The sequence below is a fragment of the Nanorana parkeri genome, unplaced genomic scaffold, assembly GCF_000935625.1.
Source record: "Nanorana parkeri isolate BGI_ZX_2015 unplaced genomic scaffold, ASM93562v1 scaffold80, whole genome shotgun sequence".
Lineage (NCBI taxonomy): Eukaryota > Metazoa > Chordata > Amphibia > Anura > Dicroglossidae > Nanorana > Nanorana parkeri.
Genome location: NW_017306348.1, coordinates 2,556,833 through 2,573,051, shown reverse-complemented (window position 1 = coordinate 2,573,051; position 16,219 = coordinate 2,556,833). Strand labels below are relative to the sequence as shown.

Genomic DNA, 16,219 nt, shown 5'->3' with positions numbered 1-16,219 from the left:
TGACTTATTCATGTTTAACATGCAGGAAAAGCAATAGACAGACATACAGCATAACGGTTATGCGTGTGAGGAGCTTACATTACCTCTAAAGGATTATAACAGGAAGTGCGCTGCGCACTCCTGGAGAATATTTATTGTAGTACATGGAGGATGATGCTGTACGTTGCTTTACATCCCAGCTCACCTTCAACTGTACTTGCACTAGAATAGGCCAGTTTGCCTTTAACTGGAATCTTCTTTTTTACTGGTTTTATAATACTGTTTGGTTTCATGAGCTTTAACAGAGTTCTATGTGTTTTGTAAGCAGAGCGGTTTGAGTTGTGACTCGTATTAATAAAAATGATATATGTGTCATTGTTTTCAACCTTGTTTTTGTTGTTCTTTATTGAAATCAGAAAGGGTAAAACCCTGTCCAGTTTTGTTCTTTGTTACCTGTGACCATGTACAGAAGTATTTCCCTCCCTTCCTGCGTGATGGAGAAATGTCCTCTCGCTTCATGTCCTGAGGAACACCAACAGCAACGCACATCAATAGAATAAAAACACAATTTTATGGCTGCCTCTGTCTTTCTAGCAAGGACACAGACAGCAATAAAGTTTGTTAGGCATCATACACACTGGGCGTGCACACCTGTAAACAGCCGCTCCCGGGAGGGACAGGTGCTGTATGTCATTGCGCGCAGCAGCTTGTTCTTCCCTATGGGAGGATGCGGCTGTACGCTGTCATCCATGCGAGTACGCAGACTGGATGGGTCACATCTTATGTGATATCAAGTGTCACTCTCCACAAAGATTGCAGCGTGTATCTTCTGTGCTGTGATTTCCTCAACACTACAAGAGTCCCATGAGGCATTGGAAGACTCTGACAGCCACAGGGATGACTCCCGGAGACAGAGGAATGACGGGATTTGTAGTTTCGCCACAGCTGGGGGGGTCAAAGTTGCTTACCTGATGTAACGCATGCTTTGAGGCTGCTGATTTTACTTTAGCATTCAATAATCCTGATCTATGTCACAGCAACATTTGACAAGAAAAGGCCACATCTGACCTGCATTGTTTCAATCCAAACGCACCTCAATGGGACATGTTGCAGCTGATACATTTAAAGCGGGTCAAATGCAGCCTCTGAACTGTAATCTGCATTACCTGCTCTGCTGACCTGCGTTCGAAACAAGGACAACAACACCCATGTACATATACCCTGCCTGTGCAAAGTGAACATTCACCACCATTCACAAACTATACACACACTCCAAAATGAATGTTCACCTTACTAGGTCAAAAGACTTTCTCAGTGATATGCAGGGGGCTTGGTGCAAACCTAGCTTGCCCAAACCTGCCAGGGCTATTCACTAAAGGGAGAAGTGTTTGGAGAAGGCCGGAGAAGTGAACAATCTAGGACATCATAGCTGAACTGGAAAGTGAGCTGAATTGGAGATTCTTTCCAAATCAGCTATGTTGTCCTAGATTGTTCACTTCTCCTGCCCTCTCCAAACACTTCACCCTTATGTGAATAACCCTGTGTGACTGACATCCCCCTCCCAACCCAATCAGTTGCGTTAGGGGCATTCCCCACCCTGCAACTATATGTCACAATGGGGCTGTGAATGCCCCTGGCCCAACTGATTGGGTTGGGAGGGGTATGTTAGTTACAGTCTGTGCGGGCTTGGGTGAACTGCGTTCACACCAGGCCCCCGCATATCTTTATTCCTTTAGGGCCCAATCACATCAATGCGATGTTGTAACTCTGAATGACACAACGCACCTCCTGCCTTACCACAACTAAAAGCAGTCCGTACTCCGGATTAATTAATAGCAAAAAAAGATGACTAAGCTGACCAATGAGAATCTTAGGAAGGATCAGAAGAGATTATTACACGGGATAAGGGCCAGTCCACCTAAAACCCCAGCGCTTTACAATATACAGAAGACATTACAATACAATTCAAGACAAGATGGTAAGGAGGGCCCTGCCCCCGAGGGCTCACAATCTAAAGGGGAGGGGGAAATGATACATGAGGAGGTAGCTGTGTGGGGATGAATTGTTTGAGAATGTGATGGTTAAGTGGTTAGTTTGAGGTGGGATAGGCTTCCCTGAAGAGATGAGTCTTTAGGGATTTGTTTTATTTTTTTGTTTAAAAGGTGAACGAACCCTAAAGCCTTGGTTCTTAACTGGTGGATCGTGACCTAAAAGTGGGTCACGACCCCATGTTCAGTGGGTCCCTGCATGCCTGTATGTGTGCAAGAATTTCTGAGTGTGTGAGATTGTGTATGTGCTTGTGTGTGTCTGTGCGTGTTTTTGAGGGCCCGGTCACAGTAGTACAGTGCGATTAACGCGCTGTACCACCCAAAATTGCACCTACCGCGCATTCTGGTGTGGAAAGTGTGTCACATTGCCATTCATTTGAATGGCACCTCAAATGCACCTCCCACCCACAGTCCGATCGCCTGCACCGGAAAACACCATGCGTTTCAGTGCGGTGCGACTTGGGTCATGACCTAATGACCAAGGACAAATGTGGGTCCTGAGGTTACACAGGTTGGGAATCACTACTTTAAAGCCTCTCTCCAGGATAATGTAAATGTCTGCGTGACATGGACACTTCCTATTGACTGTCTAGCGGTGGGTCCTTTCTGGATCCAGAGGAGGAGTGACATTTGTGCCAGGGGACTGCTGGTCTCTTATGCATCTGCAGCGCTGGATTAGCGGCCCCCCCCCACAGTAGGAGAAGGTAGCAACCAGGGACCAGAAAAGCTGACTTAGTTGAGTATAACCAGGTAATTTAAATCAAAAAGCCCTGCAGGATGGCCTAGAGGGGGTTTGTATGTATTTTGCCCAGTGTGAAGCGCTGAAGATCTACAGGGGTACCTATATCTTCAAAATAATACCAAATACACCTTTTTATTCTTTGCATACCTTATTTTTCTTCTGTTCCCCAGTCTTCTGACAGAGGCCATTTTTACTATGGGTAGGTTACTAGATCTCCCTTTACTTCCTGGAACTCTGGCACATGTGACTAGGACATGTGACCATGCACATCATCTCAGGGGAGGAAAATGCCTTTCCCTGAGATCGCGTGAGATTACAGATGAGATTTCCCAGCAATGCTCTGCTGATGTAACCTTTATACAATGCATTGATTGGGCACAATTACATAAATTGTGCCAAAGTGGACCAGGAAGTAAAAAACTGATGTGATTTTTAGCCGGTCGCCCGTTTCCTCTGGTTCACGCGGGTGACTTAGGGGCAGGAAAACAGGCGGTTGATCCACGTTTTTACCCCCTCCTGACCACCCACCTAAATCTTAACATTGCTGCCATTTGTACACATGCAATGGCTGCAGCAAATTCTAAGCAGCGTGTTGCATTTGGCAGTCAGTGCCGCTGGGGAAATGTAACCATTGCAATCAATAGGGCCATGCGGTTGGGACAGGAAAATAAAATGGCTTCTCTACCGCCCAGTGAAAAGCACAAATCGATTTTCAGAGGGGCAATGGATGCTGCTCCCCATCTGAATGAAGCCTAAGGGAGCGATGTATGTGTTTTAGTGCCTGCGCACACTGTACATTGCCCTGCATGCATTAGTCACCATTCACACTTCAGCGCAATCGTTTTAGGCAACTGACTTTTATTTTTGCACATTTTCCAGGCTTGTGTTTTAGCCAATGAAAAGCTAGTTACAGGGAGATGGTTGTTAGGTGCGAAATTGCACGAAAAACTAATTTTCTGAGCTACAGGCAACACAAAGCTCAGGTGTGAATGGGGGCTAAAAGGCACAGCAGTGGACCACCCTTATATGAACTGCCCCTTGGTAATTTAGCCCCATTGTGTTAGTTTACTAGCTTGCTAGTCACCCTGAAGATTGCCACTTAATTTACAGATATTGCAGATTATTTTCAGCTGCGATTATCAATCTTTAGTTGCTATGGGCAACATAACTCATATTATTCCTTTTTCTTCATAACTTAAAACCAAGGACAAGGTTTCAGCTAATTTACCGAAGACTGACATCTCCAGCTTGGACTCTCATAAAACGAGGCCTCTGGAACCAGAAAGAGTCCCCAATTTTGCTTTGTATTCAAATCTAAGCCCGCCACCATCTTTGTGCTTCCATTCCCCGAACTCATGGAGTGACGTCAGACGCACGTAAACCAAGTGTGGGCGGAAGATTTGCCAGCTCCTGGCGTCGTGCGGAAACAGGAAGTGTGTGCCCGGTTCCTTTTCCGGTCTCTTTCACCAATTTTCAAGCAACATGGCCTCGTTTGAACAGATGAGAGCAAATGTGGGGAAATTACTGCGGGGTATCGACAGGTAAATATGTAAGGCCAGAGGTGGCCATTGTCTACATCTGTACGGCCAGCGTGTACAGGGCTTCCCTTATATTACACACACAGACTGAGAACCTGTCAATGGGGTTTACACTGCCTTACACTCTTCCTTAAGCTGGCCATACACCTTACAATTATCTGCAGATTTTCTATCGTCAGATGGAAAAGGTGCAACAGATTCCTCCATCTACACTTAACTGTGTGGATGGAGTAATCTCCACATGGGACAATCTGTTCCATCTGACCACAGAAAATCTGCAGACAATTGTAAGGTGTATGGGCACCTTAAGAAGCAGCTGAAATACTATATTGCCAAAAGTATTGGGACACCCCTCCAAATCATTGGATTCAGGTGTTCCAACCACCTCCATGGCCACAGGTGTAAAAATTCAAGCACCTCGGCATGCAGACGCTTCTACAAACATTTATGAAAGAATGGGTCGCTCTCAGGAGCTCAGTGAATTCAAGCGTGGTACCGTAATAGGTTGTCACCTGTGCAATAAGTCCATCCGTGACATTTCCTTGCTGCTAAATATTCCACGGGCAACTGTTAGTGGTATTGTAGTAAAGTGGAAGCAACTGGGAAAATGACAGAGCGGGGTCAGCCCATGCAGAAGCGCACAGTGCGCAGAAGTCGCCGACTGTCTGCACTCTAGAGAAGTGGAGACGTGTTCTCTGGAGTGACCAATCACACTTCTCTGTCTGGCAATCCGATGGACGTGTCTGGGTTTGGCGGTTGCCAGGAGAACGGTACTTGCCTGACCGCATTGAGCCAAGTGATAAGTTTGGTGGAGGGGCGATTATGGTGTGGGGTTGTTTTTCAGGGGTTGGGCTCCGCCCCTTAGTTCCAGTGAAGGGAACTCTTAAGGCTTCAGCATACCAAGATATTTGGACAATTTCATGCTCCCAACTTTGCGGGAACAGTTTGAGGATGGCCCCTTCCTGTTCCAACATGACTGCGCTCCAGTGTACAAAGCAAGGTCCATAAAGACATGGATGAGCGAGTTTGGGGTGGATGAACTTGACTGGCCTGCACAGAGTCCTGCCCTCAACCCGATAGAACACCTTTGGGATGAATTAGAGCGGAGACTGCAAGTCAGGCCTTCTCGTCCAACATCAGTACCTGACCTCACAAATGCGCTTCTGGAAGAATGGGGAAACATTCCCATAGACACACTCCTAAACCTTGTGGACGCCTTCCCAGAAGAGTTGAAGCTGTTATAGCTGCAAAGGGCCAACTCAATATTGAACCCTACGGACTAAGACTGGGATGCCATTAAAGTTCATGTGTGTGTACAGGCAGGTGTCCCAATACTTTTGGCAATATAGTGTATAAATAATGGTTCCCAATGCCATCATGTGAGATCTGGTGTTTGCTTTAACAGTTGCAAAGGCTGTCATAATGGGCTGTGGTAATGCAGATGTAAACCTCAATTGAATGACACTGTGTGCCATAAACAAATGCCATGTTTACTACTTTTTTTTGCTCCTTCTGATCTCCTGCATCCTTTTTACAGCCACTTTTATTTCTACGTACACCCCAATAATGGCTGCTTGTCATTCCTCAGGGTGGGTTTCAAGATGGTGACAACAGCAGACCTTGCTTGCATAGTGTGCGTTGAAATAGCCAATCGTATTCTGCATCAGAGACCTGTATGGCAGAGTGACAATGCAGGAGCACAATAGGTTGACAGGGACAGAGCGTTGTCTCTCCATGACAGGAAATGCCTAAACAAGGACCTTGGTGGCAGGATCACCAGGAGGTCAGGTATTTATTTGTGCAGGACTTTACATATTGTACAGTCACATCAGTCCCTGCCCTCCAGGAGCTTATATTCTAAGGTCCCTAGCTCACACACATACATTGTAAGCTCCTGGAGGGCAGGGACCGATGTGACTGTACAATATTTTGTAACCTGCTTCTTCTAATTGCTCTAGTAAGGGATATCCAGGTACAAGAGCTGAAGTGGTTTTATTTATATATATATTGTAATGTGCAGTGAAAGACAGAACCTGGCTGTGGTTTTTGGCATGTTTGTGATTCACAAGAATCATATGTGAGAGCCGGTACACTGTCACGTTGCGGGTATGAACGTTACTGCAGCACCCCAATCTCAGCAATCCCTTTGCTTTTCATTTTGAATAGCACCGAAACTCCTCTACAAAATGCACCTGTGCTACAGCACACCACAATGCATTGCTTTGTAAAAGAGAAGGGTCGAATTCTCCTGCGTTGGGGCCAAGTTAAATCTATGTTGCTGAAATGCAGCCGTGCCTTACAGGAGCTAAAACAGTTTTCACATGTGTGTCCTAAAGATGAATTTTGCTTTTTGGCTGATGTTCTTATTATATTAAAATAAATAGCCGGGGAACCTCTTTAATACCTTTTTGTTGTCTGTCTTTCATCCACAGGTACAATCCGGAAAATCTTGCTACTCTAGAACGCTATGTGGAGACCCAGGCAAAGGAAAACGCATATGACCTGGAAGCCAACCTAGCAGTGCTAAAACTGTATGTATTCTCATCATTCCATGCACTATGTTAATTGTAAGTTACGTTCTACAAGTAATCAGTCTTGACATGTTGCAAGAAAAAAACAAAAACCTTGGCGTCTCGGGCAAAAAATTTCAGTCAGGTCCCCGACTACTTTTCTAATTCAGAGTACTGCAAAGACAAAGAAACATTGCCAGTCAGTCTTTTGCAGGCCGTATAGGGCTGAGCTAGATGGGTTGTATTAATCTCCTCCAACAGATGATATATTAGATTGGCTGCACACCTGTACATGTGCACGTGCAGTGTTTTGAATGATGATTTGCAGTGACGTTCATTGAGAATGGCACTCCAGTGCACAACTACAGTAGCCTGTAGCACACCACTGTGCATTGTAGGGAAAAAAAAGGGGGGGTGGGGGTGTCGGGTCCAATTTTCAACCCTTGCTATGTGTTGGTAGCTGTTTCAAAATGAATGAGTTGCCTTAAAACATTACACTTAATAAGCATCACAATGGAGCAGGAAGGTGTTGCATGCGTAAGTTAGATCTCAGGGCAATATTTTGATTAACCCTTGAAGTGGGGCTACTCCTCTGGCAAGGGTTTTGCTCATTTTGTCTAGGGAGCAGAAATAACAGTTATTTACTCACCCGAGGTTCCGAGCCAGCTGTCACGACGCTCCCTCCAGACTCTCTCCTCCTCCAGCAGCATTGGAATTTTCCTCAGCGTCCTCACGTCTATACACTGTGATGATTTACGGGACCTTAGACTGCTGCAGAGGAGGGGAGAGGCGCTAGAAGGACTGGTCTAGAAAGAAGCTGGCTCGGAGTTTCACGTTAGTATAACTTTTTTTTTTTTTTTTTTTTTTTTTTGAACCTAAACACAAAGGGGCACTTAACACTTACAGTGCAGGGGTAGCCCCACTGCAAGGGTTTATAATATTTCCTGGAGTTCTTCTTTAAAGAGGAAACTTAACCCTAAAAACTTGCATCTTTAATAACTATAGTTCATCAGTAAAGGGATATCACCTAAACTCCAAACTTTCTGCAGCAATCAGTGGCTAGCACAGTGTAATACTATACTACATATTGCTGGTGAGAGCAAGCATCTAATTGGCTGCTGCAAATAACAGTCCTATTTACCTGTACTCTAGTTAAGTATATCAAATACTTTGGTAGGATAAGAGCTCTGAGTGTTTCTATCTTTTGTTTTTGCAGCTATCAGTTCAATCCCGCTTTCTTCCAGACGACCGTCACCGCACAGGTCCTCCTCAAAGCTCTGACCAACCTTCCACACACAGACTTCACGCTCTGCAAGTGTATGATCGACCAGGCTCATGTATCCTCCTACTCTCAGAAAAAGAGAAATGCAGACAAACAAAACTTTAACATGTGTTTAATATGAATTGTGTGGTAGATACAACGTGGTTTCAAATGTGGAAGAGGATACGTCCCAGAGAATCTAGATGGCCCATAGAAAAGAGATTCTTTCCTGCTGTGTTGGAAGCACAAGTGTTGATCTGAGGCAGTTCTTCCTTTAGCCAAACCTTTCTTTTAGGGTTTTCATACAAGTAGAATTAGTTGATAACCTCTGTAGGGTCATTAATGTCTCATCATTTCCCTTATTTTTCTATCCTTGTTCCGATTGTTTCTGGACAGGAAGTGAGGTTAAATCTCCCCACATCCTGTCAGATTCTAACCTTTCCCAGTCTAATAAAATATATAATGTTAAGTTCTGATAAATGTAGGGAGAGTAAAATCTGGACATGGTGGAATTTGCATTGTTTTTCAGCTTCTCATGCTTTGCAATTAAAAGTAAAACAGAACTTTACTTTTTTTTTAAATAGCAAGAAGCAGATTGGTTGCCATGGGCAATTGCTCCAGATTTTGTCTGCTCCAGTTTTGATAAATCCCCCTCTGTCTTTTTTGCATTTTATGTTTCTGCCTGCAAAAATCTATAAAGTGTATACTCTTGGGAATGGCTCCATGCCAGGATGTGCATGCACAGGAGTTATGTCACTCCAGACCACCCAGTTAACATGTTTGAGGATGGCAAACTCGGAAGAAGACCAGAAGATGTCAGCGCTGGCGAGGGAGGTACGTTTAGTTCCACTTTAAAGTGACCCTTGCAAATTCTTGTGCTTTTATTTCCAGCAGTACCTGTGCAGTGTGTAAAAACTGACTTTACATTCTGAAGCCGGAACTGCAATACATGAAATTCAGTAAGTGGAGCAGTCAGCGAAAAAGTCCAGCCTTGGCAAAGGAGAAATGTCATTGTATCGGTGTAGACTAGCTGTAAAGTCAATTGTTATGCTGTATTGCTAGCTATTCCTAGAGAGCTGTGACCAGAGAAGGCACAATAAACAAACTTGCAACTGCCTCTCCGCACAGGTACTGTTAGATAAGATGGCAAAAAATAATATTGGGGTCACTTTAAATAGAGAGATATATTAGAACTGGGTGCATTCATTATTCTTGTTTTAAATCTCCTTAACTTGCCAACATTCAGCAAGAAGACCGTCCAATCAGACAGATCCTGTATTTAGGAGACCTTCTAGAAACCTGTCACTTTCAGTCTTTTTGGGTAAGTTTTTCTTTTCCTATATGAAGTTTCACGGTTGCCAGATTTGGATTACATTGGGGCTGATTTTATAAAGTGTTCACCCAGCGTATAGCTGAGTAAATGATGCTTGCAGTGCGTTACTGCCACTTGATGGAGCCAAGGAGCTGAAAAGATGAAGCTATACCCTGGGCGAACACTTTATAAATCAGCCCCATAAAAATTGGTATGGAGGTCAGTGCAGACAATTGGATGGACATGTGTCAAAGGTGTTCTTGTGAGATTGCCTTTTCTGCTTTGCTGTGCTTCTGAGATGTGTAGTACTTTATTGCACAGTACAGAGCAAACAGATGTTTGGTAGCTATGGGTTAATGGATATTGTTTCACACACATTGTAAATATGTGCTAAACCTTCTATAGCACAACTTCTTACCATGACGGTGTAAATTTTATGTTAGGTTCAGGCTAAGGGTTATGCATATATAGTTGGATGGGGGGTTTGTGTTTCAGAAGCATACTTGCATGCTGTACTCTCTGCTCATATTACTTATTTCCTGGCTCTCTCTCATTTTTTCACCCCAGCAAGCATTGGATGAGAATCTCGATCTCCTTGATGGTGTTGCTGGCTTTGAGGACTCTGTGAGGAAATGTAAGTAAGACAGTGTGGAGTATATATGGACTATATATTTCTATTAGGTTTAGCATAACATCAGAGGTGCTAGAGCTTCCAACATTCTGAAAAATCTCGTCATATCTTTTTTCCCTTTTTAACCTTGCATTTTCGTGGCTTTGTTGATGGCAAACATCTAATAAGTCCTAGCAGTGCCATAATCTCATTGAGACAGATCGATCACCTTTTACTATGTTCTGTGCGATACTTGGCCACCTGTGACCACTATAAGGAACTGGTCTCCAGTGAGCCTAACCTGTGCCAGGACACTTGAAAGATGTAACTGATAATACGTGTGAAAACCTGTGCTTTCTAAAGTGAATCTGTGAGGATAGATTGGCAGGCGCTGCCATTTTTTACAGACGATGGCTTCAGTGCTGTCAGGTTTTCCAAAGTAATCTTCCAGGACATCATCTGAGATAGTCTCCTCCCACCTGAAACAGGAAACACATCACATACACCAAATAAAAGGGCGCTTACCCCCAGCATGCCTCAGTTTTTTGTGTTTCCTCGGCCTAACAGGAGCATGGGAATACTTTGTTATTTTACTCTATAGGCCTGCATGCACGTGGCACAGGGTGCGCAGGGGGAAAGTTCAGGCTATTCAGAGTTACATGACTGCCTCCTTGGTCAAAGTCACTCACTCACTAAAGCAGCCAGGATCATGACATTGTTCCCTGCCATGTTTGAAAACTGGTCACCAATGGCAGCTACCATATTTCTAATTTGGCTGGATCACTGTTTGAATGGGCCCCAAGTTCAGTAAGAAGGGAAGATATGCTGGGTAGTGAATCTGTTGGCTGAGTTAAATGTTGCAGTGCCTTTATCCTGATTATTTTATCCCTGTGTCTTTTTTGCAGTCATCTGCCATGTTGTGGGGATCACATACCAGCACATAGACCGGTGGCTTTTAGCTGAGATGCTTGGAGATCTGTCAGGTATGTTGTTAAAATCATTCCAAATATCAGCCTTTTTGGGATAATGGATTAGAAACACCTGCCTTTATTTCTATGGCTCTCGCAGTCCTGAGGAGTGCAGATCTGTCGGCAGACAAATGAGACTGCTAGAAAAATAATATTTACAAAATTTAAATTTGAGCCGCTAGTGTAAAGTAGACATTGCATGAGGGACACATCAGTGAAAACAAGGATTAACTGCACTAGTGGCAGTGGCTTGTTTGCCACTTAAAACCAAAGCTCTGGTTTTGCTGAATATTGGGTATTTGTCTGTTCAGAAGATGTATTGCTGCTACTAATCTATGAGTGTGTATGTAATCACTAGAACCTGTTGATGGAGGTTGGACTATGTCAGTAAAAAACAGGATATAGTGCATCTTTCCTAGTACAGCAAGCACTCCTAAAATGCTAAAGTGGAGTTATGTTTTGCCATAAGAGGACAGTAAGATGTGTTCCACTAGTAGTTGTTTGAGGATCACAAACTTTATAGTACCCAGAAACACATCTAAGTGTCCACCATTATATAAGTGTGAAAACAAGCTAAATATACATTTGAAATCCATATGGGTACACTGCTATCCTTTCCAAAAGATTGGTAAGGTTAGGGTCACAAAGGTGGTGGATGCTGGAGAGCATCATGAGGCCCTGTGCTATTCTTATCTCCAAGGGGAGCGAGGCTACAATTAAATAAAGGGCATAGTACAGCTTGACTGTTGCATGCGTTGTTCAGGTTGGTACTTTGCATCGATTTTTAAATCCACTTTTGCTGACCTTGGCAGTGCATGCAGGGTCCCCCATGGCTCGAGTTGTGGCCAGAATTTGAGTCTTCTATGGCCTGCTTAAGGATGAGTATTATTATTACAGTGATTTAAGTCTTCTGTGTGCAGTTTCTGCCCTGAGTGCCAGAAGCATGATAAGATGATAGCACTGTGCGTTGTAATAGTCTGATTAGATTTCAGATGACTATACTGGCAGTATTTAAACATACACATAACCCCATTTCCAGAGACTACGTAATGATTGAAAAAATATTTAATTCCTGTGTCTCCTTTTTACCAGAGCCCCAGCTCAGAGTATGGATGAGCAAATACGGCTGGACGGAAGCCGACAACGGCAAGATCTTCATATGTAACCAGGAGGAGAACATCAAACCAAAAAACATTGTGGAAAAGATCGACTTTGACAGTAAGTGTATCAGCATTCGTGCATGCCGTCTTATTGTACACCATCTTCCCCAGTACTCTCAGAGCTTGAACATGCAGAAGCATGAAGAAAGGAATCAATTAAAGTGACCCTAAACTTAGAAGTGAAATCATCTTAAAGATACATTCAAAAACTAGGGCTGCGGAAATTAACGATTAATTCCTCGATTAATCGTAAATTTTTTGGATCGATTAAAAATGTTTTGATCAGTACTCACCTCCCCGCCGGCTTCAGGGAGTTCCGTCGGAGATCTGGTGACGTCACGGACATCGACTTCACAGGGACTCCTTCCCCAAGTGGCTCCGTCGGCTAACGAAGGGAAGGGGGGAAGGAGTCCGGTGACGTCGATGTCCCTAAGTGGCTCCGTTGGCTAACAAAGGGAAGGGGGGAGGAGTCCGGTGACGTCGATGTCCGTGACGTCACCGTACTCCTCTTCCCTTCGTTAGCCGACGGAGCCACTTGGGCCGGCGCACTACTCTGGTGAGATGTGAGGTGTGTTTAAGTAACTAGTGGTAGGGGGCGTGCTGCCTCCTTAGGGCCGGGAGAGGGACCCTGCTTGTGCACAATGAAAAGGAATTGGATAGGAAGCGCTACTGCCCTATTAGTTGTAAATATAAACATAGATGTATTGTATAGATATAGACACAAACACAAGTGTATGGTGATAAATATGGTGATAATAACACAGATGTATTGAACCCAATTGGATTGTAGTGACCAACAAAAATAAAAAGGGAAATGGGAGAAATGACTCACTATTTGCTGATTCGTTGGTGGTTAGTGGGATAGGCGTTACTCTGTCCAGGGGGACGCCTATCAGGAGTAAAAAAACGTTAGTGGAATGGTCTCCGTCTGGGGCTGGTGTAACATGGGATGTCCCTGTGGAGAGTCGCCAGGTCTTAGCTGGCCAGGCTGAGCCCGACGGCTCAAGTGAGAGTCAAGCGGGGGAAACCCGCTGAGTCTCTGCAGCCGCGGCTCACTGTGTCTCGCTGTCAGTTTGAGGTGGCGTAGACTTTCTCAAGCCGGAGTGGGAAGCTTGAGAAAGAGGCACTGGCCTCGAAACGCGTAGTCCTTGGACAGCTCTCTCCCAGCCCCTCACTGATGTCACACCACGAGTCTACGCCGCCTCACACTGGTCACACGAATCGGCAAATAGTGAATAATTTCTCCCAATTCCCTTTTTATTTTTGTTGGTCACTACAATCCAATTGGGTTCAATACATATGTGTTATTATCACCATATTTATCACCATACACTTGTGTTTGTGTCTATATCTATACAATACATCTATGTTTATATTTACAACTAATAGGGCAGTAGCGCTTCCTATCCAATTCCTTTTCAAGCTCACTCCTGTGATGGACTACAATCTCAATACAAATTAGTAAACTAGCCGAGTGTTACCCAAATAAGATACATTTTTTTGTTAATAGTTAAGGTACTTGAATGCATTTTGAAGGTTTAACTCCTGAGTTTAGTGTCACTTTGATGTCATATCCCCACTAATCTCGATTTGGGCAGAAGTTAAGACCTCATGTATAGTGTAGGTTTAGAATCCAAGGGGCTCTACAGGGACACAGGAAAAAGTTTAACGGCAAACGCAGGTACTTTGTAAATGTTTTACACCAGGTCAGGTTCACATTTCATTATTAGGCTGAACGCCCCCGCAGGGCCTCATTCAAGTTAAATTCTTGCTAAAACCCACGAGAGAAAAATAAAAGGGAAACAGCTAGTGCAATAAGGGTAGTAATTAGTTTTTTCGTATTTATATTTTAAGGTACTCGCCAATACAGAGTACCGGTACTTCCGGTAGCATGGAGCTGGCTTCCCGGGAAGCCGGGCAGCGTGTCATTACTCGCTGCCTGGCTTCTTGATTTCCCGGGAAGCCGGCTCCATGCTGATTAGCTGGTAAGCCGGCTTCCCAGCCAATCAGCATGGAGCCCAGTTCCCGGTCAATTAGAAAACCAGACTGCAAGTCATAACCGGGAAGCCGGCTCTATGTTCCCTCATGGCACTGCCGGTCAGAGGAAGATTTTCTCTATCAGGATAAGTTTTGAAGCACTTGGGTGAGTACAAGTACAAGGAATGAAAAGCCAAATCAAATAAAGGTTGTTCAGTCTTCCATTTACTAAGAACATGTTTCTTCTCTCCCTGCAGGTGTTTCTGGAATTATGGCAACCTCTCAATGATGATCTTCACTAAGGAAATACAACTTATTTTATGTACAGAGCAATTGTTCCATCAGATAATAAAAGCGACAAATTGGTCCTCTCTTGTCTAATACCTTCTGAGTTTTATGGAGATTCTAGAACATTGTTTTGATAATAATCTGTCCACTCAAACAATTATGAAATTAAATGTTAGAATTGCATCCATTATGAGTCAAGGTTGAATGATGAGCACGGCTTTTCAAACAAAAGACCAAAATCTGCCCACCTTTACCTTAGAATACGTGACATATGTCAAATCGTAAGCAAAGATCTAATTGTCTACTATGCAAGCAAGGATTATACTCAAGTAAACCTGCTACAAACAGCGCTTTCGATGAAAAATACCTATGCAGAGGTTACCTACAGTAAAAACCACTTTTCTAAATCGGTAGATCTGGATTTATAGGCAGCTGGGGTATTTAAATCTTGATTTACGGTTTTCCTTTTAAAAAAAAAAAAATGCCTGGCCCTGTACTCTCCTGGTCTTTTATATTAGTGAGGTGACCCGTTATATTAAAGGGCCAGTGGGAGGGTGCAATCCAAACCTTGCTTTTACAGGAAAAGTACAAGTTAAGTTTGCATATTTGTCTACAGATGCTCCTCGGATTCCATTAGATCGGTTTACGATTTTTCCTCTTTATAATGGCACATGATAGCAGAAGCAGGGTCCTCAGTCTGTCATGCGGTTGGTTGTATTCTATATATTGTATATCATAGCCTAGCCTACCCTAAAATTGGCTAAAACATTTACAGTAACCTCCAGATGGACAAAAGGCTACTGTATGTTATAGGGCTGCACCGATACCGGTTTCTCTGTATCTGGTACCAATATTTTTTTGTGCCCTGATTATCAGGAAGCCGGGCGGCAGATCATGGCCCAGCTTCCTGATTGCTTGGGAAGTCGGTGTTCTATCAAAAGAACACCGGCTTCACTTGCCCAGGCTGCCTGGCTCCCTGAACAATCAGGAAGCTGGACGGCGGGTCATGAGGTGCCATCCGGCTTCCTGATTGGTCAGGGCTGCCTATCAACAGGTGAAGCTGGCTTCCTAGCTAATCGGGAAACCAACTTCACTTGTTCCTATGTAGTCTGGCTTCCTGACCAATCGGGGAGGCAGGTCATTACCTGCCGCCCTGCTTCCAGATTGGTTAGGAAGCCGGGCTGCCTAGCAACAAGTGAATCTGGGTTCCTAGCCAATCAGGAAAGGAAGCCGGCTCCATACACCCTCGGCACTGCCAGTCAGAGGGAGATCTCCCTCTGACCGGAAGTTCCGGTATCGGAGCATTTGGTTGAGTACAAGTACGTGCCGAAATCCTTAGTATCGGTGCATTCCTAGTATTTTATAATAAAGTGTTGATGTGTCTTGTGTATATAAAAGTCCTTTGCTTGTGATATGATTACCTTACGATGGGTTTATCGGAACGTAACCCCATCGAATGCTTAGGAGTATGTGTACATAAAATACTTGTTTCAATAGGCTTGTGTTTGCATCAAATGGATTTAGCATTGCCATACTAGTGCTGAAAGCAGGTCAAAAAGAGGACATCTGCAGGTAGATGTACATATCGGTGAATTCAGATGTGTCTTAAAATGATGCCATCGACACAGGCCCCATCTCTGACTACTGTGTCTTCCTAAATCATTTTTACATCTTGTTTTAAAGATAGGACTTTAGTCGGTACAAGCACGCACCATTCATTTCAAAATAGAAGTTAACATTTCCCTCTGCAAGGGGCATCATGCAAGAGAATGTTAATATACATATTGCAGATCCAAAGGGGTTAACTGATTGTTTCGACCCAAGAG

At 44.0% G+C, this 16,219-nt stretch overlaps 1 protein-coding gene across 1 annotated transcript; it reads left to right on the top strand.

Moving 5' to 3' along the window:
• Nucleotides 1-4,204: 4,204 nt before the first annotated feature.
• Nucleotides 4,205-14,473, top strand: EIF3K (eukaryotic translation initiation factor 3 subunit K). The gene is made up of 8 exons (XM_018576916.1): nucleotides 4,205-4,310; nucleotides 6,740-6,838; nucleotides 8,034-8,154; nucleotides 9,325-9,399; nucleotides 9,958-10,024; nucleotides 10,906-10,983; nucleotides 12,061-12,186; nucleotides 14,363-14,473. Exons 1-8 carry the CDS (start codon nucleotides 4,252-4,254, stop codon nucleotides 14,392-14,394), a joined length of 657 nt encoding a protein of 218 aa, XP_018432418.1. The 5' UTR covers nucleotides 4,205-4,251; the 3' UTR covers nucleotides 14,395-14,473.
• The last annotated feature ends 1,746 nt before the right edge of the window (nucleotides 14,474-16,219 follow it).

What these genes read in the sequence shown, in the direction of transcription:
- EIF3K (XM_018576916.1), top strand. Translation starts at nt 4,252, where the DNA reads ATGGCCTCGTTTGAACAGATGAGAGCAAATGTGGGGAAATTACTGCGG. An exon ending in TTACTGCGGGGTATCGACAG is followed by an intron (nt 4,311 to 6,739) that starts GTAAATATGTAA and finishes TTTCATCCACAG; the next exon opens with GTACAATCCGGAAAATCTTG. An exon ending in GATGCTTGGAGATCTGTCAG is followed by an intron (nt 10,984 to 12,060) that starts GTATGTTGTTAA and finishes CCTTTTTACCAG; the next exon opens with AGCCCCAGCTCAGAGTATGG.